The 22770-nt window shown below is 47.0% G+C and overlaps 1 protein-coding gene across 5 annotated transcripts in view; it reads right to left on the minus strand.

The window, feature by feature from the left end:
- Window positions 1–22770, minus strand: part of KANK1 (KN motif and ankyrin repeat domains 1) — a 201589-nt gene that overhangs the window by 13190 nt on the left and 165629 nt on the right. For 4 of the 5 annotated variants that reach the window (XR_007122152.1, XM_047698935.1, XM_047698934.1 and 1 more), the window contains 2 exons: window positions 14522–17179; window positions 551–748 (listed from right to left, as the gene is read on the minus strand). Coding sequence is in view for 4 of the 5 variants with exons in the window: in XM_047698935.1 (XP_047554891.1) it covers window positions 551–748; window positions 14522–17179 (2856 nt within the window). In the remaining variant the exon portion in view is untranslated. Of the gene's footprint in view, window positions 1–550; window positions 749–14521; window positions 17180–19437; window positions 19461–22770 lie in introns of those variants that run through there. The other variant, XM_047698937.1, reaches the window with a different exon arrangement.

A 22770-nucleotide genomic window follows, 5' to 3' on the forward strand; every position in this document is an offset into this window, starting at 1 on the left:
TTTTTTTCCTCATTCATGTCAGTTTAGATCTTGGCCCGGGCACATGACAAGCTTGCATAAAATCCATTGGAAAGATGTATGCATGGAAAGGAATAGTGTGAAGTTCTTTACATGGGGATTAAAAAAAACACCATTAGTACTACCAGACATAGCAGAAGGACTGACAACTAGCATCTGTATCAGGCTTCACTGTTTATAGAGTGATATCCCATCTTATTTGGGCCTCAAAAACCACTTAGGCCCTAAAATGGGGATTATTATTATTGTTTTCCCTCAGCTGGGAAAAAAGTTCCACCTATCAGACTGCAAAGGAGTGAAATGCTCTTTAAAGTATTTCATAATTCACAAAATCAGATGAGTTTTCTTCGGGGGACGGCACACTCCTTTATGTTGAAATCTTTTAAAGATGTTCTAGGCCTACCTTCCTACCATTTCTTAGGTCAATGGTGTTTCCAGGTCAGCCTATGAGGCACCGTGACATTAGACTGCAGCGCGGGCAGCGCCGGTCCTAGAATCCTGAGGCCGAGAAGGGTTGAGTGAGGAAGGTTACCATAGAGGCTGGCAGCTATCTGGTCATCCGTCAGGTTCACCGGGCACAGCGTGCTTTCCTGAGGGGGGAAGGCGTCCTGGCCGCTGAGGGGTCTCCCTTCCATGGTGCCCACTGCTTGCTCGTGCTGGGAGGTCGGGGTGTGGAATGGAGCTGCTGCCTGAAGGCTTCCGCACTTACAGGTGTACTCCAGACTACTGCCTGTCAGGAAGGAGACAGGTGTAGAACGTGTGATGTTAAGACCAAATGAAATGAGCTAAACTTCTTTTTGTTTTAATTTTTGCAACTTTTCATTTTCTTAACTGCTTCTCTCCCTGTGTTTTTTTGCATTCGTGGCGGTATTATGGAAGCCACCCAAACTCAAACCCCAAGCCACCCAAACTAAAACCTTCTTCTTTTCTTTTCTTCTTTTTTTTTTTTTTTAAGATTTTATTTATTTACTTGACAGAGATCACAGGTAGGCAGAGAGGCAGGCAGAGAGAGAGAGAGGAGGAAGCAGGCTCCCCGCTGAGCAGAGAGCCCGATGCGGGGACTCGATCCCAGGACCCTGAGATCATGACCTGAGCTGAAGGCAGAGGCTTAACCCCCTGAGCCACCCAGGTGCCCCACTTCTTTTCTTTTTTTAATAAAAGATTTTATTTATTTCTTTGACAGACAGAGATCACAAGCAGGGAGAGAGGCAGGCAGAGAGAGAAGGAAGCAGGCTCCCCACTGAGCAGAGAGCCCGATGTGGGGCTCAATCCCAGGACCTGGGATCATGACCCAAACTGAAGGCAAAGACTTTAACCCACTGACCCACCCAGGTGCCCCTAACCTTCTTGACCGTTAACTTTCCTTTTATCCCCACATCCGGGTCCGCCCACGCCTGTCCTTCTACCTCCGTCTCTTCCCTCAGGCACAGCTGTTGGGCGGGCATCCTGACTGTCCTCTTCCTTTATGATGGCCTGTCACACACATGGCTGATGAGCAAAACTCCAGCCCCTCAAACCCCAATTGGCACTCTGGCTAAAACAAATCTGAGCAAAGCTAAAAAACTCTCCCCTCTGCTCAGGAAACGCAGCCCACGACGCTTAGCCCCGTACTCTCTAGACCACCGACACCTGACCCATCTCCTTACCGCTCCACCTTTATTTCCCACCACGCCTGGGGTTCTGTTTGAGGGGAGGACTGCCTCCCAGTTACTGGGATCCTGAGAGTGGGTGTCTCGCATCTTCCAGACACCACATCTTGGCAAACGCTCCTCTACGTGGAACCCTCCTTTCTCCCCACCTTCACAGGGTCAAGCCCTCCGTCACCCTCTCTTCTGAGCCTTCCCTGACCTAACTAAACAAGACTTTCCTTTCTCTGACTTTCACAGTCCAGCTCGCAGACCCTCTTACAGGATCTGTAAGACAAAGGACCTGGGAGCGCCCAAGACTCTCTTCTCGTCTGTAAGAATTTTGAGGGCACCAAACTGTTCAAATCAACTTTCTTCCCTCACATCTACTAGACTGCTTTTGTGTACTTCAGGTACTTAATATTGGTATGAATCAGGTACTGGCTAAAGCAGAAGAATCAGATCAATTCATTGCACATAATTACTGTATCTATGTATATCACAGTATCTTTAATGTGGTTGGCATGGGAAGATGTTTACGATGTATGGTTAAACGAGAAAAGCAATAGTAAGATTCTATGTATGTGATCTTATTAAAAATATATATGAAAGTTATCAGGAAGCTATGGAGATTTTAACTTTTCTCTGTATTTGCTGTTTTTTAGAGTGAATATTAACTGTTTCAAAATCACTTTAAAAAAATAAGGAAATTCTTTGATTTGTTCCTAGGAATTTTAACCTGAGGATGTACAAAAATATACAGAAGGATGTTCATTGTTTTCATGTGTAAAATAGCGGAAAGAGGCAGATATCACAGTACGCCAGTAAGAAACCAGTGAAATTAGGTCTGGTACATTTCTACAAAGGAATTCTATGCAGCCATTAAAAATGTTGATGTAGGTAGACATTTTTAGCACAGAAAGATAGGCATAATGTATTACTGGGTTTTAAAAATAGGTTATTGAATCATTTGGGGAAAATAAACCTATTTTGGCAAATTATATTTATATGTATACATATTAGAAAAAGTCTGGAAGGATACACAACAAACCTATTTAACACTGCTTTTCTAAGGCTAATGATGTTGACTTCCTAAATTATGTATTATAAACAGGAGTTACTAATTCAAATAAATTTCAATCTAACCACAGTAATGTCATATGGAAAGAATTTGATCACAACTTCCTCTTTTCTAAACCTCTGAAATCACTTACATCCCCAGAAGAAAAGAAATTTAAATACTGATTGTATTTTGAGGCAATTAGGGGAAAAAAACCTAATCATGATAAATTCTGTAACTGTTCTCTTCAAACTCTACTGTTTATATGCACTGTCTGGGGTGCATTTGCTAAAATGCAGATTCCCAAGCACCTGCCGCCATAAAATCATTCTGTAGCTCTGCGACGGGGGCCCAGTGGTAGGCATCTCGGACATCCCCACTGACCTGGGGTCCACAAGACACTCTGATGTATGTTGCCCACTTTAGAAAGTACTGGTTTAAAACAATGACCCTCTAATTTAAAAAAAAAAAGGGGGGGGGGGACGGAGGCAAAATGTTCACAGTGAGGCATTAGGGATCACCTAAATTTTAATTCTCATATATGCAACCTAAGAAGTCTGAATGCCAGGGAGGCTCGGTGACTTCACAGGTGGCCCAGTACCCACATTTTCTAACTGTGTGAGCAGTATTTTGTCCGTGAAAACAGTAGCACAAGTGCTCTCCTCTAGCTCTGCAGGCAAGGGGCCTCCCAGGTGACTCTAAGGGTCTCCCTCCCTCCTTCAGCACACACACGCAACACTGTACGCAGGCTTCCTGATAATATTCAGTGTCCTTGTGACCTGATGTGCTCCCCCAACAGCAAAAACAAGGCCTCTGAGAGTCCCTCTGACTTATCGTTAGCAAAGTGAACAAACCAGGGCATTGGCCTCCATCCCGCCTTCTCCATCCCAACTCATCAGTACAGCCGAGGTAGTGTGGTGACCTCCCCAAAGTCTCAGCAGCTGTGAGTCCCAATGCCAGCACGTACTTCCTGGAGAAACACTCTCACTGGGCATGTTCCTATTTAAGAACCAGTGGGGACTTAAAACCATTTTTTATTAATTTTGAAACCAGAGACCTATACAAAAGACACCATGTAATGAATCCTACATGCCTGTCATGGGCTTCAAGAGCCATCAGAGCTCTCTGGCCCAAGCGAGACACATCCACCTACTCACAGAGGAGTGCTGGGAAGCAAGAACTAGACGGTCTTGCACTTCCGTCCATAACGATTTTAACTTATATTCCCCAAAGAGCTCTTAAAAAATAATTAAAGCGCTAAAAAAAAAAACCTAAAAAAAATTTTTTTTAATGATGATTGCATATTTGGTCAGTAGTGACATTTCTCTGATGATCTCAGAAAAACTTTCGTAAGATATCTGAAAGGGAATCCTTGCACAGATTTCCACTGGTTGCTCAGGGTTTTAAATTTTGGGATCCATAATTTTTTTTTTCTTTTTTACTTTTTTAAAAAGATTTTATTTATTGGGGCGCCTGGGTGGCTCAGTGGGTTGGGCCTCTGCCTTCAGCTCAGGTCATGATCTCAGGGGCCTGGGATCGAGCCCCACATCGGGCTCTCTGCTCAGCGGGGAGCCTGTTTCCTCCTCTTTCTCTGCCTCTCTGCCTACTTGTGATCTCTCTCTCTGTCAAATAAACAAATAAAATCTTAAAAAAAAAAGTAAAAGATTTGATTTATTTATTTGAGAGACAGCAATCGAGCTTGAGAGAGCACAAGCAGGGGGAGGGGCAGGCAGAGGGAGAAGCAGACTCCCCGCTGTGCTGGCAGCCCCATGTGAGACTCAATCCCAGGACTCTGGGATCGTGACCTGAGCCGAAGGCAGACAAATAAGCAACTGAGCCACCCAGGTGTCCCTCTTTTTCTTTTTGAACACAGGTTTCAAAATACATTTATAAGTTGAGGTACAATTTATATACAGGAAAATGCACAATTGTGGAGTTCAGTGACTTTTGGTAAATGCATACATGTCTGTGTGACCACCTCCCTCATTAAGATACAGAACGTTTCTAACAACTCAATCAGTGCACAATGCCCCTGCCCACCTTTGCAGACAACCTGCCCCTCACCCCCACCCCAGGCCACGGTTCCTCCTCACCAGAGCTCCACTGTGTCAACTAGGGCTTCCTCGAATTTCTCCCAGGCAGAGCCAGCCCATCTGGCAGGCACGTGAGGCTTCTTCATGATGAACGGACAGCTTCCTGTCGCCTGTGGGAGTTCTACTGCTCAACCCTTCCCACCTTCTCCGTGTTCACAGGGCTCACGTGACATCATCACTCCCACCTGTGTCCTTATTTCAGCAAACTTCACCACATGCACTTGAACCAGACTCTTCAAGGCTGCTGGCCCTGGTTCTACTTCCTCTATAGTCTTTCTCCTATGGTGCTGTCCACACAGGTCTCTTTCCTCCCTCCACGTCCTGCAGCACTTGTGTCCAGACCAAAGGATGCCCGCCCTCTGTTTTCTTGGCTTCACGGGCGACCCCTCCATAAGAATGTGAGTGCCCAGAGTCCCTCCATGCTCTGTTCTTGGTTGGGTCCTCTACAGTGCCCACAGCGGTGCTGGGGAACGGACAGCCTTCCCTAAGTGCCTACGTGATTCGATGGAAAGTCGCCAGAGTTCCGTTGTGACTGACTGGCAAGGCAAAGAACAACATTACATGTTAAACTAGTCCTCATTCGCTGGGACCAGAGGGAACGTGTCCCCTCTATTGCCAGAAAATGTTTTTCGGATGGTGCGGAAACTCTGGCTGCTCTGGAATGGCCCATAAACAATGGTCTGTACTCGATCAGGGCCCGTGGTCGTTAGAGAGCATGCGCAGAATGAGACGGGCACCAGCCCAGGGCCGCTGTGTTCAAGTCAAACACAGGAAAGGTGCAGCGGAGAAAACCAAAATAAAGAGGACAACCAGATCTAAAGGTCTTGACCCTGGTTGCACTCTAGAACCAACATACCTGGGGGTGGGGCTTTTAAAAAAATACAGATACAATGAACTCTCCATAGGGGGCCCAAGTGTTAGTAGTTTTAAAAAGCTCCTGAAGATTTTCTAATGTGCAGCCAGGATTGAGAACCACTGAATTATTTCACAGATACAAAACGTGACAGCTGAGGGGCGCCTGGCCCGCTCAGTGGTAGAGCATGTAACCCTTATCTCAGGGTGGTGAGTTCGAGCCCCATGTTGGGCCTAGAGCTTCCTTAATAAAAACCTGACTGTTGGGGCGCCTGGGTGGCTCAGTGGGTTAAAGCCTCTGCCTTCAGCGCAGGTCATGATTCCAGGGTCCTGGGATCGAACCCCGTGTCCAGCTCTCTGCACGGCGGGGGGCCTGCTTCCTCCTCTTTCTCTGCCTGCCTCTCTGCCTACTTGTGATCTCTGTCAAGTAAATAAATAAAATCTTAAAACAAAAAAACAAACAAAAAAACCCCTGACTGTTGAAAACAGGAGTTTAGGGCACTTGGGTGGGTCAGTTGGTTAAGCGACTGCCTTTGGCTCAGGTCATGATCCTGGAGTCCCAGGATCGAGTCCCGCATCAGGTTCCCTGCTCAGCGGGAAGTCTGCTTCTCCCTCTGACCTTCTCCCCTCTCATGCTCTCTCTCACTGTCTCTCAAATAAATAAAAAAAATCTTAAAAAAAAAAGAAAAGAAAACAGAGGAGTTTAGCTATCCCTCTGGTTTCAGTCCATCAACTTGGACCATGTGAATTTTTAGGAATTACTGGAGTTTAGTTAATAGGCCTGGACCGTTAAGGGTAGAAGTCCACGACTACCACCAGTAAATGCTACCCCAACAACGTGCGTAAAGCTACAGGAGTGACCACAAAACACGTGCAGAATTCCGGCACTCTGGCCTAGCAGCTCAAAGCCCCCTCCAGGTGGCCGTGGTTCCCACAGGCACTGCTGGGGAGCTCAAGAGCAGGGGACAGGGCAGCTGCCCTTCACGGTCTTTACTTATAATGACCTCATTTCACAAGTTAACCAGATCAGTGATAACTGAAAGACAATGAGTCACAGAAACCTCAGGGCTCTGGAAGATAAGAGCACCTCGAAGCATTAATTCGAAAGTACATGTAGCATTTAATATATGGGTAATTATGCTACCCAAGGCAAACTATAACGAAAAATACATCAGTTTGTTAAAGTGAAAACTCTGTGTATGTTCCTGACTTTAAGATATTTAGAATGTAACATTCAGAAATGTTAAAAGCAAACTATTTTATAAGAAAAAGACTTCAATGAAAAACACAGCTGGAGGAGCTTGGTTTTTTGTTTGTTTGTTTAAACAAGATTATCCTCTTCAATTTCCTCTGGTATACTGCACTGTGTATCTCTATTGTTAGAAAATTGATTTTAAAAAGTAAAACAGGTTTTAGAACTGGCTCTGTTCACTCTAAATCCCAACTCTTCTACCATGGCAACCCATACCTTCATTTATAATGTCAAGTGCTTTCTTAAAACACACCCATGAACGCTGTGGCCAGCTCTTAAACACGTATCTTATCAAAATTTCAGCTGAACATTCTGATTTTCTTTTTAAAGATTTTATTTATTTATTTGACAGAGAGAGATCACAAGTAGGCAGAGAAGCAGGCAGAGAGAGAGGAAGGGAAGCAGGCTCCCTGCCGAGCAGAGAGTCTGATGCGGGACTCGATCCCAGGACCCTGAGATCATGACCCGAGCCGAAGGCAGAGGCTTAACCCACTGAGCCACCCAGGCGCCCTGAACATTCTGATTTTTAAGGAACATGTAGCTTGCTTGTCAAGAAGCAGGCCTGAAATTTCTGAGTCATTATGGAGGCCATGCAGTCATTTAGGTATTTTCCCCAAGTAATACTACGAATTCAAAGGGATCTAAATACATGCAGTTCTTCCATAAAGAAAAGGGCTTGGGGGGCACCTGGGTGGCTCGGTGGGTTAAAGCCACTGCCTTCGGCTCAGGTCATGATCTCAGGGTCCTGGGATCGAGCCCCACATCTTGGCCCTCTGCTCAGCAGGGAGCCTGCTTCCTCCTCTCTCTCTGCCTGCCTCTCTGCCTACTTGTGTTCTCTGTCAAATAAATAAATAAAATCTTTAAAAAAAAAAAAAAGAAAAGGGCTTGGGCATAAATTCATCCTTTTCAGCATACATATTGGTTTGGGGAACAGACATTAGAGATTATTCCTGAAGGATCACCTGCTTTTTGGTACACATTACTCCTATGAGAAGGTGTGCATCTTTGATGGAGGAGAAAGTGCAATCCCATTCTGGTTCAAGGTTCAACATTCAGAACTCTGCCTCAAGCCCAGTGTATATGGCCACCAGGACAGTCAAACTAATCTGGAGAGCTTCAAGGGTAAGGGCTGCAGTTTAATAATTTCTAGGGCCATTTTAATATTTTCCCAGGAACATTCCAGACAGCTGTCATGGGTGTATCTAAAAGTGGGTACTTAGAAATTAAAATGCTAGAGTGGATGAAGAATCAGCTTCTCCTTCACTACAACCCCACCCACGCTTAATTACAAACCATCCCAGGGCCTGACCCAGAAAAGCCACATTGACAGGCTGCATTAACTAAAGTTAGGTTAGCATGGGTGTGCTTCCAGAGACAGCTAAAGACCTCATCTCTTCCCTGATCTCAGAGCACCTGACTACAGCTGAACTCTGGGAATACTTTCTCTTTGCACACTATCTGGTGGCTCACACATACTGCTATAAGCAATCACTTATATTGCCGCTATATATGTCTTGGATTGGTCCAACCGGATTGCAAGTTCTTCAAGGCACAGACCCCCTTACCTATCTGGTGCAGTACCACACTTTGCAGAGTTCACAGTCAATGCATAGCTATCAACTAACCTGAACAGAGAAGGGGACAGAGCAGACCATAAATATCTTTACTGAGGGGCGCCTGGGTGGCTCAGCAGATTAAATGTCTGACTCTTGGTTTTAGCTCAGGTCATGATCTCAGGGTCCTGAGACAGAGCCCCACATCGGGCTTGGTGCTTAGCGCAGAGTCTGCTTGCCCCTCTCTCTCTGCTCCTCCCCTCGCTCCTGCTCTCTCACTCTCTCTCATAAACAAATCTTTAAGAAAAATATCTTTACTAAGATATGGACGACTAGCTGCTTGGAGGAAGAATAAACAGCTTTGGCCACTGCCCAATATCAACAAATTCACTTCATCCTTAACGATCAAACATGCAAGAACTCACTTCAGTTCTCAAAAACTACCAATCTGTATGCTTTAGCCAGAAATGACCACATAGTTTAGGATTCAGAATATATGTAAAAGTAAACTCGCATCTTTTTCCGGAGCTGCACGGCCATGTCACCAACACCCACTAAAAACAATAAAGCATCAGTTTAAAAGAGAAGATTTTCACATGTGTGTCCGTGGACGGGTTCACGAAGGTGGTGGACAGATTTCAAGCCCTTGTAAAAGATTTTCCGTTGGGTGTGGGCACTCTTCTCCAAGGTTTGTAACAGATGCTCCAGATCTGCAATTTCAATTTTTCTGAGTGCCAGCTATCTCTTTGGAGAATCTGATGAAAAGTGTTCGATTTCTTCACAAAACTGTTCACAAAGCAACGGTTCCCAGATCAAGAGGCCTTGCTCTAAGGTGGTTTATTGTGATAACACTTCTGTGAAACAGGGCCTGCGTGTGCCTACTGGGTGGCAGTGGTGATGGTGGGCGGCAGCAGAAAACCCATGAATTTGAGAAAAACACGCTCTCAGCTGAATCTTGGAAAAGAGCTACTTCTGGAGAATAATTCTGCCTTAAGGGCTCCAAGCAAGAAATATGGAATCCAACCTTCTCATGACACAAGAGGACATGGCAGCCCCACCATTTCCTCTCTCAACCGATGCTTCAAGTTCCTGGACCACTTCTGGGTCAGCTCTTCTGACTTCCGGATCAGCAGGCCCTCCTCTCCATCAGCCCATTATATACTGCTGCGTTTCAGAAGCATTTTCTCCAGATTATAAGATGCTTTTATAGTATTTATTTAAGAAATTGTGATTAAAAAAAAAAAAGCCTCCAAGTCCTTAGACAAGTAAATGGTATATTATTTGAGCTAAGAGAAAACTCACTAGGAATGGTATTTCTATAACGACTTCATTTCCCTGCTTGTGCTTTGGCTCTGTCTACAAAATTAGATCTCTTGTCTACAAAATTGCTTTCACAGTTATGGGAATGACTTCAAGTTCACACTTTTTTTTTTTAATAAACCCAAGATAATCAAGGGTACAAATATGGAAGCTGATTTAAAAAGCAGTTCTTCTGAGTATAAGAGATTAATTTTCTACAAACTGTGGCAGACAGTGAAACTATACTGTTACAGATAGTTTTATTTTTGTTTGCTCAAAGACAGTTCAATAGTTTGGGAGTATTTGTAAGTGCAAGTCATTCATTTACGATTTTCTCTCTCCAGAGGGAAAAAGCAAAAAAAAAAAAAAAGAAAGAAATATTAACTTACTCCTCAAACCAAAACAATCCGACTGATTTACAGAAGAATAAACATTTTTTTCCTAAGGTTTGTGTGAGAACAGAAACTTATTTCCTCTTAATTTTGTAATTCGATAAAAGAAAATATTAAGTACAGGAAACTTATCACCACAAGGAATCAAAAAGTGCTTTATGGATATCTGCACCCTGATGTTTGTTGCAGCAGTACCAACGATAGCCAAATTACGGAAGCAGCCCAAGTGTCCCTTGACCAATGAATGAATAAAGAAGACGTGGTACGCATATCCTCTGGGATATTACTCAGCCACAAAAAGAATGAAATCTTGCCATTTGTAACAACATGGCTGGAGCTAGAGTGTATCATGCTAAGTGAAATAAGTCAGTCACAGAAACACAAATACTGTATGACCTTACTCACATGTGGAATTTAAGAAACAAAACAAATGAACAAAGAAAACAAGAGACAGACAAAAACCAGACTCTTAAATATAGAAAACCAATGGTTACCAGAGAGGAGGTGGGGGTGTGTGTGTGGATGAAATATGTGACGGAAATTAAAAATACACTGAGCCTGAGTAATGTACAGAACCTAAAACTAATATAACACTGTATGTTAACCATACTGGAATTAAAATTTAAAAAAAGAAACACTGAGGGAAAAAAAAGTACAGACTATCTTTGGTCATCAACAAATTCAGCTGTGTCAAAATGATGACAAGGTCTCTTGAATCCTAGAACAATGTTTGTGACCTTTTATGTGAAAAATACATAGATAGAACATGCAAGATTCAACTTTTGTTAAAAAAAAAAATTACATCTCTAAAATATAGAGAAACACACACACTTGTACCCACCAAACACACAAGGGGTTGTCCCAAGAGAGCACGAGGGAGTCTTTGACTCTTTAAGGTCTCGGAACCATTGATTTGTTATAAGCACATATCCCAGTTATGATTTTAAGAAATTGAAGGGGGGTGTTAGGCATTATGGTGCTACAAAAAAGAATGCTCTTATGCCCGTGAAAAAGGGACATCCTGGGGAGCCCAGGGGCTCAGTCAATTAAGCTTCTGATTTTTTTTTAAAGTACAGTTCACACCTAGCGTGGGGCCTGGCGTGTACAGAGCCTGAGCTCATGACCCTGAGGTCAAGACCTGAGCTGAGATCAAGAGTCAGATGCTTAACTGACTGAGCCACCCAGGCATCCCAAGTGTGGAGCCCATGTGAAAAAAAAATTTAAAAAGGGATGCCCTTAAACGTCCAATCTAGAAAAACTGAGAAGTCTCTGGATTGGGCACAAATGCATAATTCAATTTAGGCTTTGTTTTTAGCTTTTATACAGACTCTGAATGATTCAGAATTGAACATTTATTCTACTTCTTTTGTGTTTTCCCATTTGTACTGATATCTTTCTTTATCTTGATAAAAGTCTTAGTTGGGGAGGCATAATAAATGAGGGGAAAAGGGGACAGCCCGAATAATGAAGATAAACATTTGGATGAAAAACAAGAGACCATTTGCGCAATTTTTGCTTGGCCATTTGTTCTGTACCTACATTTTCATTTCTGGAAGCAGTAAAAACAGTGACAGCAATGGCAGCCGGCATTCACTGAGCATCTACACTCGGGGCTGCAGACTACTAAAAATGCTCTACTCACAGAGACCCATTAAATGTTCACTTCAACCCCAGGAAGGAAACAAAGACAGCTTGTCCTAGGGGCACAGAAAGAACCTGAACCCAGAAGGTCTGGCTTCAGAGCCCAAACCTAGCTTAAAAAAAAAAAAAAAATTCAATACCAGATTCCTGTAAGTGATCACTTATATGCTCTTTGGTGACGTCAAACTCCAATTCCACATTATTTCATTTGGGGGAGAAAATGTCTACGCTGTACATGCCTTTTGGTACAGAAACGTATTCTAGACTGGATGTGAACAATATTCCGCATCGTTTGGACCCCGCGGTAAGCCCCAGGGCATCCTGACACACTTTCCCTCTTCACAGTGTTAAAAATCTGCACCATATCAAGCTTCTTCAGTTTTCGGTCCATAGAGCAAACACTAACGAAAGCAAACACTAAGTAACGAAAGTTTAATGCTTTGCCTTCATCTAACTCCTTCTGCGTTAGGACATTAGAATACAAATGTGATGCGATGACAGAAAAACTTTAAAATTGTGCTCTGAGAGGGAGCGGCCACTGTGACCACAGAAGTGCTATTAAAAATATTTATACTTTTGGGGTGCCTGGTTGGTTCAGTCAATTAAGCGTCCGCCTTCTCAGGTCATGGTCTCAGAGTCCCAGGACTGAGCCCCGCATTGGGCTCCCTGCTCAGCGGGAAGCCTGCTTTTCCCTCTGCCCCTCACCTACTCATGCTCTCAACTCTCTCCCTCTCTCAAATAAATAAATAAACTCTTTAAAAAAATATTTCTACTTCTGTTCGAATGCTGCAGGTCTCCTCCATCTTAGCTGATTAATTAGACATTCATTTGCAGGGTCAGATTTAAACAGGGTTGTCTGCGATGTCATTGGGACTGGAAAGGGACCAAAAAGCACTATCATACAGCCAGACAAAACCTTCCCCCTGTTCCTGAACCTCAGGGTGTCAGGCAGACGACCGCAAGGGTACAGCTAAATATTTTTGGCAGGAATGTGAAACGGAAACCCCAGTTTGGGGAGGAGGGAGGAAGCTAGCAGGAGAATGTTCTTAGAATGGATGCCCCACTGTACCAACTGTGTCTGGGGATATTTAAGAGTTTTATTTTGACTTCACATCTGACCTCAGAATTTTTAAAAAGAAGTGGAAACAGACCTATGATTACTTAAGCCTTTGCTTCAGTCCACATGTCATTTTTATCCTTTTTACTCTAAAATGACCCCTCTGTACACTTAACTAGACTGAACTCTAAAAGGCAGAAACCCCACCCATTCACACTCATCGTCGTGGTCGGTTTTTTCTTCTACAATGAACTATCTGTCCCACAGCACGCTGACTAAAAACTAGTATGAATTCGGGTTTGGAAGTGGACACGTAGGAAGACAGAAAAAGAATCAATTTCAGTCTGTTTTAACCACTGCCCTTTTGACTGTAAAGGGAAACAAGGAATATAAAAATTTGTCAATGGTTTACTCATGATTCAGTCCATACCGGACATTTTCACAACCAATTAAATATTCAGTGTGCACTCATCAAATCACCGGAAGCGTTTACCTGAATTCATTTTACCTGCAGCACCTGGTCAGAGCGGAGCGCGCGTTTTGGTAGCTTCCCAAACCTCAACTACACTTTAGCTTGCCAACCTAAGAAGCCCCACAGGACACACTACTAGTGACACCACCAAGGACAACAAAGGGCTCTACTGACACCTCACGGGATGGGTGCCCTTCGAATCCCTACTTTAAAAGTGAAGCGTAAAGAAGGGTGATGTTTCCTCTCTAGGTCATACTGGTTCGAGAGCGGGAGAGCCGGGAACAGAGCCCTGTCCGAGGAGGACACGAGGACCGCTAGAGACACGTGTAAGGGAAGGCATGTTAACGAGGCTCGCAGGGAAATATTATAGGTCATAAAATCTTCCAGGGTAATTTCTCAGTTAGTTTCAGTTTAAGGAAAAGTGGTGGTGAGCGGGAATCGCAGTGAGGAAAGGATGAGAAAGACAACACCTTAAGCACCTGTCACAATCGACCCTTCTCTGGAGAAGGTCCCTTCTCTGGCTCTGGAGGCCCTTATCAAAGAGGGCTTTCCGGACCCCCCCCCCCCATCTCCAGTCGCCTCCACCCCCGACCATCAACACTCACTCTCCTTGTAACTGGAGTTCTTTTCCACAGGGCACGAGTCACCCCCTGACATACAGTGTCCTCAACCGGAATGTAAGCACCGCGAGGACAGAAGCCTATACCCGTGCTTGGAAGAGAGCAGCAAGAGAATCGCTATTTGCTCAATTAATAAATGAATTAATGCAATCTCTCTGCCTCCATCAAGGTTTTAATTAAAAACACTTCATGCCCACTATTTTTACTGAGCACGTACTGGTCACTATGGTCACAAACACTGTGGGACTTTTTTGGTCACTGTCCTGCGTAAAAATGAGTAAATGAGTAACTAGAAGACATCATAGCAAACCAGCAGCCCCGGAAGGCAGCCCCTAGGCCAGCCAGCCTGAGCCTGCTTTTCTGCTCCTAGCCACAGTCCTCCGCCCCAGCCCCGTGAAACCCTCAGACAACGGGAATCAGCAGAGCTCCTGGCGGGTTGTGATTCTTGGTGTTCATTCTACCACGACCATTCTGAGCCTTCCTCCGGGTTCCAAAAAATGATTCGAGCGGGTCACAAAATCCACAACCCCTTGAAGTACATCATCCCCACCCTTCCTCATCCCCAGGTTCCCCGGAACGCCACCTACCTGTGACTTGACCCAGACTCATTTTTGGCAGCTCCGAGTTCCTCAGCTCCTCCGTGCTTGCCGACTTCATGACGGAGTTGATGGAGGACAGCGTGCTGATGAGCTGAGAGTTCAGAGAGCCGATCTGTGAGTGTGGCTCCCCGAAAGCTTCCGCCAGTTCACTGTAGTTCTCAGCCAGCAGCTTCTGCTGCTCTGCCAGCAACTTCTGGACGCGCTCGATGTAGTGATCCAAGCCGCTCATCGTTCCAGAAGGAGCCTGGGGCTGGGGGTCCTCTGTGGACTCTCCAACAGGCTCATCCCCAACACCTACACTCCTCCTGCTGGCTGCCAGCCCCAGCGTCAACTGGGGAGGACCACAAGCTATGGTCCTCATCTTGAGACCAACCAGGTAATTGTCCTGAATATTTATCTGCCCCACGCCTGACTCTTTGGTCTTCACAGCCGATGGCCTGTCCAACCCGGAGCTGCCGGAGAGCACCGTTCCCACGCCAATGGACCGCATCTTGGCGGAGGAGTTGACATCCTTAACACGGCCTTCTCCGATGGCCACAGTCCGCGTCTCCACGGTCTGGGTGCTGGTCTGCTTGTCCAAAGTGCTGAGGGAGGTATTGGTGCAGGATTCCACAAGGGTGGCCATCTCGGTGTTGGTGGACTGGTCCACCTGCTCCCAGACCGTACCAGTGTGCTGGCTTGTGGTCGCAGGCACCGCCATGACAGCGGCCTCCACCTGGGGCACAGCCTCCGTGCTCAAGCCCCGGGACGTGTACTCCTTCGGGGGACAGACGGTCACGTCAACGGAGCAATCTCCGCAGCCGATCGATCGCACCTCCTTGAGATGCAGGTTGGTCTTGAGGAGCGAGAGGTCGTTCACAGACTCCTCCGTGTTGCTGCCTGTTTCGCAGACGCTGATCTCCACACCCACGCTCTGGTCGCTGGTCTCCACCGACCTCCCTGCACCTTGGTCCCGCGTCTCCACCCGTTCCTTGACGACCCACCGATGCATGGGCAGCTCCGGCCCGGTGGCTCTGGTCTCACAAGTGGGCTGGCAGGAGACCGCCACGCTGCACGTCTGCACGGAGGTCCCCACGCCCGCATCGGCCACATCCACGTGCCGGCCAACCGTCTGGTCCCTCGTGGGCACCACGGCCTCCACCATCTTGCTGCACACATGCGGCTGGGCCGTCACCGCCTTGTCCACCTTCTTCCTCGAGCCGGCGGCCTGCAGCTCCTGCTTGAGTTTCGTCATCTCGCGGTCATGGGTGGTTTCTCTGAGCTGGACTTCCAGGCGGTAGATCTTCTCCTTCAGGGCCTCTATGGTCTGCTGCTGCAGCTCAATTTCTTTGTCCGCCTCCGTGGTCACCCCCAGCATGGCCTCCGTCACGCCGACCCCGCAGCTCCTCGTCTCCGCGACGGTCCCCACGGCGACGTCCCGACAGGCCCCGGGGCCCCTGCGGTACACGACCACGTGGTCCATGCGCTCGTCAGCTCCCACGGCCACCGAGCGGCACTCGCCGCCCTCCCGGGGCCCCGGGGTCGCCTCGCCGCCGCTGTCCCGGATCTTCTGCTCCAGGGCGCGCATGTCCGCCGCGAGCTGCCGGAACTCCCGGACGCTGTGCGCGCTCTGCTCCACGCCCGCCATCTCCTCCTCGTCGTCTATGTACAGCTCCCCGCCGCCCCGCCGGGCCCGGGACAGCTCCTCCAGCTGCGACGCGTTCCCAGCACTGTAGGACCGCGGCCTCACGCGACCGATGTCGTTCTGCGCTGGAGCTCTCTGGTTTTTCAGCTGCGAGGCCAACTGCCGCTTCTCCTCTTGTAGGACCGAGATCTTGACCTGGAGCACGGGGATGGTTCGCACCTGCTCCTCGAGCTCCTTCAGGCGTTTCAGGGCGATGGCCATCTGCTCACGGATGTGCTGCAGGTGCACGGGGCTCACGTTGGTCACCGGAGTGGAGATCCCTGAGCTCAGGGGGCTGTGGCGGACGGAGCTCCCCATGGATGAAGTGGTGGCAGCAGCTGGGACATAGCCACCGTAGTCCCCATTGCCTTGGTATCCGTTCTGAAGTGGATGTACGGCGGGATTGTGGTTTCCAGAACCCATGAAGGAGGACAGTGAGCCCGTGGAGCCCAGGCCTCCAAAACTGGCCAGCCTGGGCCTGCGGAACTCTCCAGGCGCCACCTGCATGATGACTCTCTCCTGTTCCAGTCTTCTCCGGGTCTCCATCAGGGTCTTGGTGACATGAAGGTTGTGCTTTGGGAGCTGTGGTGAGGGTGGAGGCAGCTGCCAACTCTCCGGGACGGTCAGAAAAGTGGGCGAGGTCTCCAGAGGGGCAGGGGGCCTTGGGGTTGGCGTCGATGTCACTTGGCTTCTGGCGAGGAGGAAGTGGGGGCACTGTTTGTTGTCATCACTGTTGGAGGAGGAGAGGGATTCAGTGGAAGTCCACACACCCTGCTGGCCGGGCGCGGCCCTGCTGTCCGGGCATGGCACAGATGGCTTCCGCCTCTTCTGGATGTTCAGTTTCTTGATGGTGTTTCCTTTCTGTATGTCATCCACGTACTTGAGGAAATCTAAGTCTAGCTGATAACCGTAGGGGGTCTCCACAAAATAAGGATCTTTCTGTTCCTTGTCATGATTTCCATTCAGAACACCCTCTGCTTTCCCTAGGAGAGCGAGAAGAGAATATTATAATGCCATATAATATACTTGTTTATAAAAGCTACTATTGGGGGGGGTGCTTGGGTGCCTCAGTCATTACGCGTCTGCCTTAGGCTCAGGTCATGATCCCGGGGTCTTGGGATTGAGTCCCGCATCAGGCTCCCTGCTCCGTGAGAAGCCTGCTTCTCCCTCTCCCACTCCCCCTGCTTGTGTTCCCTCTCTCGCTGTGTCTCTCTGTCAAATAAATAAATAAATAAAAGCTTTAATAAAACCAAACCACTAGTGTTTGTGTATGGTGCAGTGTAGCAGACCACTATGACTCAGGAGTTGACAGACGTCCTTCTGTTCTAATCCTGGATCTACAACTTAACAGCTGGGTGAATAAGTTAATAAACCCCTTGGAACTTCAGTTTCTCCCTGAGTAAAAAAGGAAATACAAGTATTTACCTCATAAGGTTGTTAGAAGAATGTAATGAGACAGTGGTTTTTAAAGAGCCAAGCATATATTAAGTCCTCACTAAACACTTTATTTTTGAAAAGAATGTATTGGAAAGACTTGAACGCATTTCGAGGGGATCATCTCTTTTGTTGCCTACAGTCTGCTGAAGTCTAGAGAGCAGTCCTTAAGACTCTTATTTTTATAAAGTGAACGCTGAGGCACCAAAAGTGCAAAGTTGGAAGAATGGACCAAATCAGCACAGATCCAGGAAGCCTGGGACAGGAGTCCTCACAGCAATCACTCTTAGGCAGGCTTTGCAGCCTAAAGGGCGGCCAAGGGCAGCCCTGGTGCCCGACCACCTCCAGAAGATCATAGTTTGTCTTGAGCCAGCCCTCGCTGAGAGAGCCAGGAACCAGGGGCCAATGACTGACGCAGGAACAGCCGGAGAACAGACTTCAACTCTGTTTTGTGTCTTCCCTTTTAAAACCACCACTGCCACCAAAACCTTGCCCCAGTTCCTCCTCTTTGACTTCTTTTGGACATACCGTTCCATACTCCAGGAATACCTCGTTTTGCATTTTAACATATCCAAACAGATGCAAAAGAGAATGAAAATAAAAGCAAACCTATACTCCATACACTGTATCCCTGGGGCATTCAGTAAATGCTACTTCTGGCTAAACCAAACATTTAGAAAAGGAAACCAAGAACTTTTTCAAGGCACAGACCTTGCTAGTGACCTCAGCTGTGCATTTCAAGTTGAAAAGCAAGGCCATTTTTGTTTAAATTGTAGGATTAAGTAATGTGTTTTCCTCAAAATCATCATAACAAGCTCTGCATTCTTTGAGCTATGGAAAGTACCTGAAAGCAATGAGTGAAAATGCAAGCCATTTGTACCCCTGCTCCTATCCTGGGTATAAAAACCCACCCGACTGTCCTCAAGACTTTCCAGCACTGTGGGTTTCCTGCCTGCCCTTCCCAGTCCAAACCCTGCTGAGCATTTCCACCTGGTAGTGTGAATGCTCTGAGTGAACCTTTTGCCTCCCATTTGCCCTCTTTCCTCTGAAAAGTTGGAAAGAAAAGTACAAAAAGACTGCCAGGGAACAGAGTTGTGTATTCTTCGTGCCCTGATTTAAAACAATATTAAACTGTTCTCGCTGTCCGCACCCAGGCCCTCGATTTCATTTCTAAAACATGGAAAGAGAATTCTACTAGAACAAGGTGCTCACCCTTAATCACTTTCTCACCTAAGTAAGGGTGAGCTGATGCTGAGCCGGCACCTGGAAACTTGTGCTCATGCTACCAGAACGCGTCTCTCCTTCCCTCTTTCTTGCCTTTTTAACTCCGCACGGACAACGCGCTCACTCCAAATATGCAGCCCGACCTGTTTCCAGGGCTGTCTGAATTCCACAAGCAAAAAGAGAAGCTGCGGGCTCGGGTGTCAAGCAAAAGCAGGCGGATATGACGGACCGGAGCCAGGAGCCGGCGATTCTAAAATTGGGCTGTGGCTCCTCCAGGCCACAGGGGGCTCAGCCCAGGGACCAGCCCCTTCCCCGCCCCACGCTGCGCTCCGGGGCAGGCGGCCACCCACCCCCCTCGCCGGCGCCTGCTGCGCTCCACCCGCCGCCGGGCACCTCCGGGGGAGGGGGGCGCCCGCTGCGCTGTGCTCCCCACCGGCCGGGTCGCAGCCGGCCGCACACCCACCGGCGCCCGAAAACCCCCCCTCCGCGGGGGCGCCCGCTGCGCTCCGCTCCCCACCGGCCTGACGGCCGCCGGCAGCTCAGCCCTCCTCCCGGGCGCCCACCGATCCCGTCGGCAGCTCACCCCCATCCCCGGAGCCCGCAGGGCTCCGCTCCCCGCCGCCCAGACCTCCCGCCGGCAGCCCGGCGCCTGCCCCACCGGCCGGCCCGCTCCCAGCTCCGCGCCCGCCGCAGCGCCCCCCGCCCCGGGGCGCCCGCCCGGCCGCCCCGCTCACCCGCTGGCTCGCACTGGGCCCGGCCCTGCCTCGGACGCCCTCCGTCGGTCTTCACCCCGTAAGGAAAGGAGGTTCAACGTTCGTGCACACTTCGCCGGGCCACGCGCGAACACCATAGGCCCAGGTCTCACCAATGAAGTCTCCCTGCGGCTCCGGGGACACCACCCCCGGCCCACTCAGCGGCTCGGCATTCCCCGCTCTCTTAATGGAAACAGGAAGCCGGGATCTGGCGAAAACGTGTGTTCTTCGGGCCGGTGGCGGCTTAAACACCTCCACACAGAGGCTCTGTGTCCGCGGTACCGTCACTTCCAAAGGAGAGTGTGTGTGCTCCGGCCCTCGGTCACCTGAGGAAGGTCCAGGCACAATAGGGCCACTGTCCCCAGCAGGTTCTCCAAGCGCCCCTTAGTCCTGGCTGGTCCCGGGGTGCTGCGGGAACGCTTCCCGGCCCTTGGCTCCTCACCAGCCACAAGCAGTTATGCCTTAAGTCTTAATCCCAACCAAGCCTTTGCCCTTGCTAAGAAGTTCTTTGAAACACTCCACCTTTTCCCAGCTACAAAAGTATTCCATGCTTATGTTAATTAAAAAAAAAAAAAATCACCTCCAGGCCATTTAAAGAATGAAAAAAGTCACTCAGCTCTCACCCCTTAGGAGAAATATCAATATTTTGGTATAACCCCAAGATTTTCCTGTGTATTTCTTAACATAGTTATTTTACCCATTTTCAGTAGAAAAGGTTAATTTTTGTTTCATCTATTTCTCTTCAAAATGCTTTTTTCCTTTCTTCTTTTTTTTTAATGCACAACCTGATGTCAGGATTTAGAACACAACAAAGCACATCACATTATTCAGTGAAACTTAACTGGCCGCCGGCCCATCTTTAGTTTAATTTGTGAAGTTCACAAAAGGCATAGCTCATGCTGAATTATCCCCCAAACGAACTCTGGACTTCTACATCTGGGACTCAGGAAAAGTTAGAATTGAACCATGTTGGGCTTGACGATTTCCTAATACTGCTTAAATCAGACTATCCTAAGGAGACAGGATCCGAATTCTATCCCCAGCACCTAAAAAAAGCAACCTGGGTTTCTCAAGGTGTCATTTCTGCAATCAACTGTCCACTGTATGTTCTACAATTAAGTGAAGACACCCAGTGTCATTTTTACCTCCTGCTTTCTGGGGTACCTTCATGTACAGTAACACAAATAAGGCATTTTATGAGGCTCTGATGGATTTCCCAACTTCTCCACTTGTGTAGGTCTTCTCTCTGTGCTTGATTAAGGATGTTAAGAGCAACAAAATTAATTTTTAATATTTCCTTCACAGCTCTCCCTTTCCAATCATACACATCACTTAATAAGATGTGGGGAACTATGTAGATGTTTAAACATGTTTCCTAAAAAAAAATAAAAATAAAAAAAAATAATAAACATGTTTCCTGAAGGAATAACTGAATATACAATAGTATATAATGATTTTTTAAGAACATCTTAATATTCTGTAGGCAGAAGTTGCTTGCTCTGTATTGTCTGTAAAAGACAACTTTTACATGAAGCTGTTTCAGTGGTTATCTTCAGGTTGTGGAATCATGGATGGTTTTTATGTTGTTTCTTATATTTTATACATTTTTACAACACATGGTTATCTTTTAAAAAAATATTTATAAGATTATAAGAAGTTACCGGAAAACAAGGGAAAATGTATTGAAATAAACTCCAAGAAAGTTTGTTCAGGAGGGAGATGTACGGGGCAGCCATGGAAAAGACACCCCGATGTTCCCCGATGATCTATGATCCCATCTTGGAAACTAACAGGACTCCTGGTTTAGTTGGGCACATAAAAAGACTGTATTTCCCTGGCCTCTTTTACTGTTAGTATGCCATAGGCAGAAACATCATAAAGCAACCCCCCAGAACCTCCCTTCGAAGACACAGGAATAGTTCTCCGGTCTCCTTTCTTCTCTGTCACGTCCTCCATCCTGCTGCGTGGAATGCAGATGTGACAACTAGAACACTAGCTCCCTCACTGGACTGTGAGTTCACACATAGGGATGGAAGGACAATGTGCTAGAAAAATCCTGGATCTCTAAGAACTCTGCAGATCAGAGCTACTATACTACACCTGGGAAGCCACCTCTATACATCTACGTGAAAGCAAGAGAAACAAACTATTCTGTGTGTTGTGTCTCTGTTACTTGGATCTACACTGAATTCTAATGGATACGGCAATCTCTCCTCCGCGTCTCCCCTCCCCCACAAAAAATTAAGACCAGATCTTGAAAAGAAGAAGAACATTAAATGATTAACTGGGGAGATGTTACAATAAAATTTTTTTATTACAGAAATTTTTATTAATTCAAGAATAATCAGGAAAGAATAAAAACAACACTTCTTAAAAAAAATCTCTAAGTGGGTTATAAAGAGACGCTTAACTGCCTGAAACCTTTTTTTTTGGACTAACAGGGTTATGCCTGTTTATATATAGCCAAGAACCACTGGCTTTGTCTGCAAATGGAATCCTGAAAGTAACAGCTTCCAACAAAATATTCTGGAATCACAGGACTGTCCCCTGGGGTTTACAAGAATTTTCTAAATGTCTGGAAATCCAGTGGTGGAGACTGCTCCTGGCACAGCCTCTGCCTTCATTATATAGCATTTATTAAAAGCTTAATTGGGTGCAGAAAATGGTCCTATTCAGTGGAAAGAGTAGGAGGAAGGATTATAAGAAATAAAAGGAGGTATAGTCTGCTGGGAAATAGACGCCAAACACCCTAAACATAACATTAATTGAGATCAGTTACAAAGGCATATTATCGACGAGAACAATATGCTCGTACGTGAATAATTAATCAAAACAGAATGGTGTTAACTGAGAGCTGAGTTTTTAAGGGAAGGCAAGTGATGACAGAATAAAAGGGCCAAGGCCCAGGGCAGAGACTGCTGGTATGACCCGAGGACAGACGAGCTCAGAAGAGCTGGGTGTGGCTGAGTACGAAACAGGCCACCAGACTCAGGTCCCAGACCAGGGGGATCTGGTCCACTTACAGTCACCCTGTGGGGCACACCCAGCCCCACGCTAGAGGCTAAAAAGGCCTTGACTCAGACTGTCTTGACACTGTGTGTGGACTGGACCAAGGTAGGCCAAGAGAGTAAATTCAAGGAGACCAATGAGAATGTTATCATCCT

This window comes from Lutra lutra, chromosome 13, assembly GCF_902655055.1.
Source record: "Lutra lutra chromosome 13, mLutLut1.2, whole genome shotgun sequence".
Classification (NCBI taxonomy): domain Eukaryota; kingdom Metazoa; phylum Chordata; class Mammalia; order Carnivora; family Mustelidae; genus Lutra; species Lutra lutra.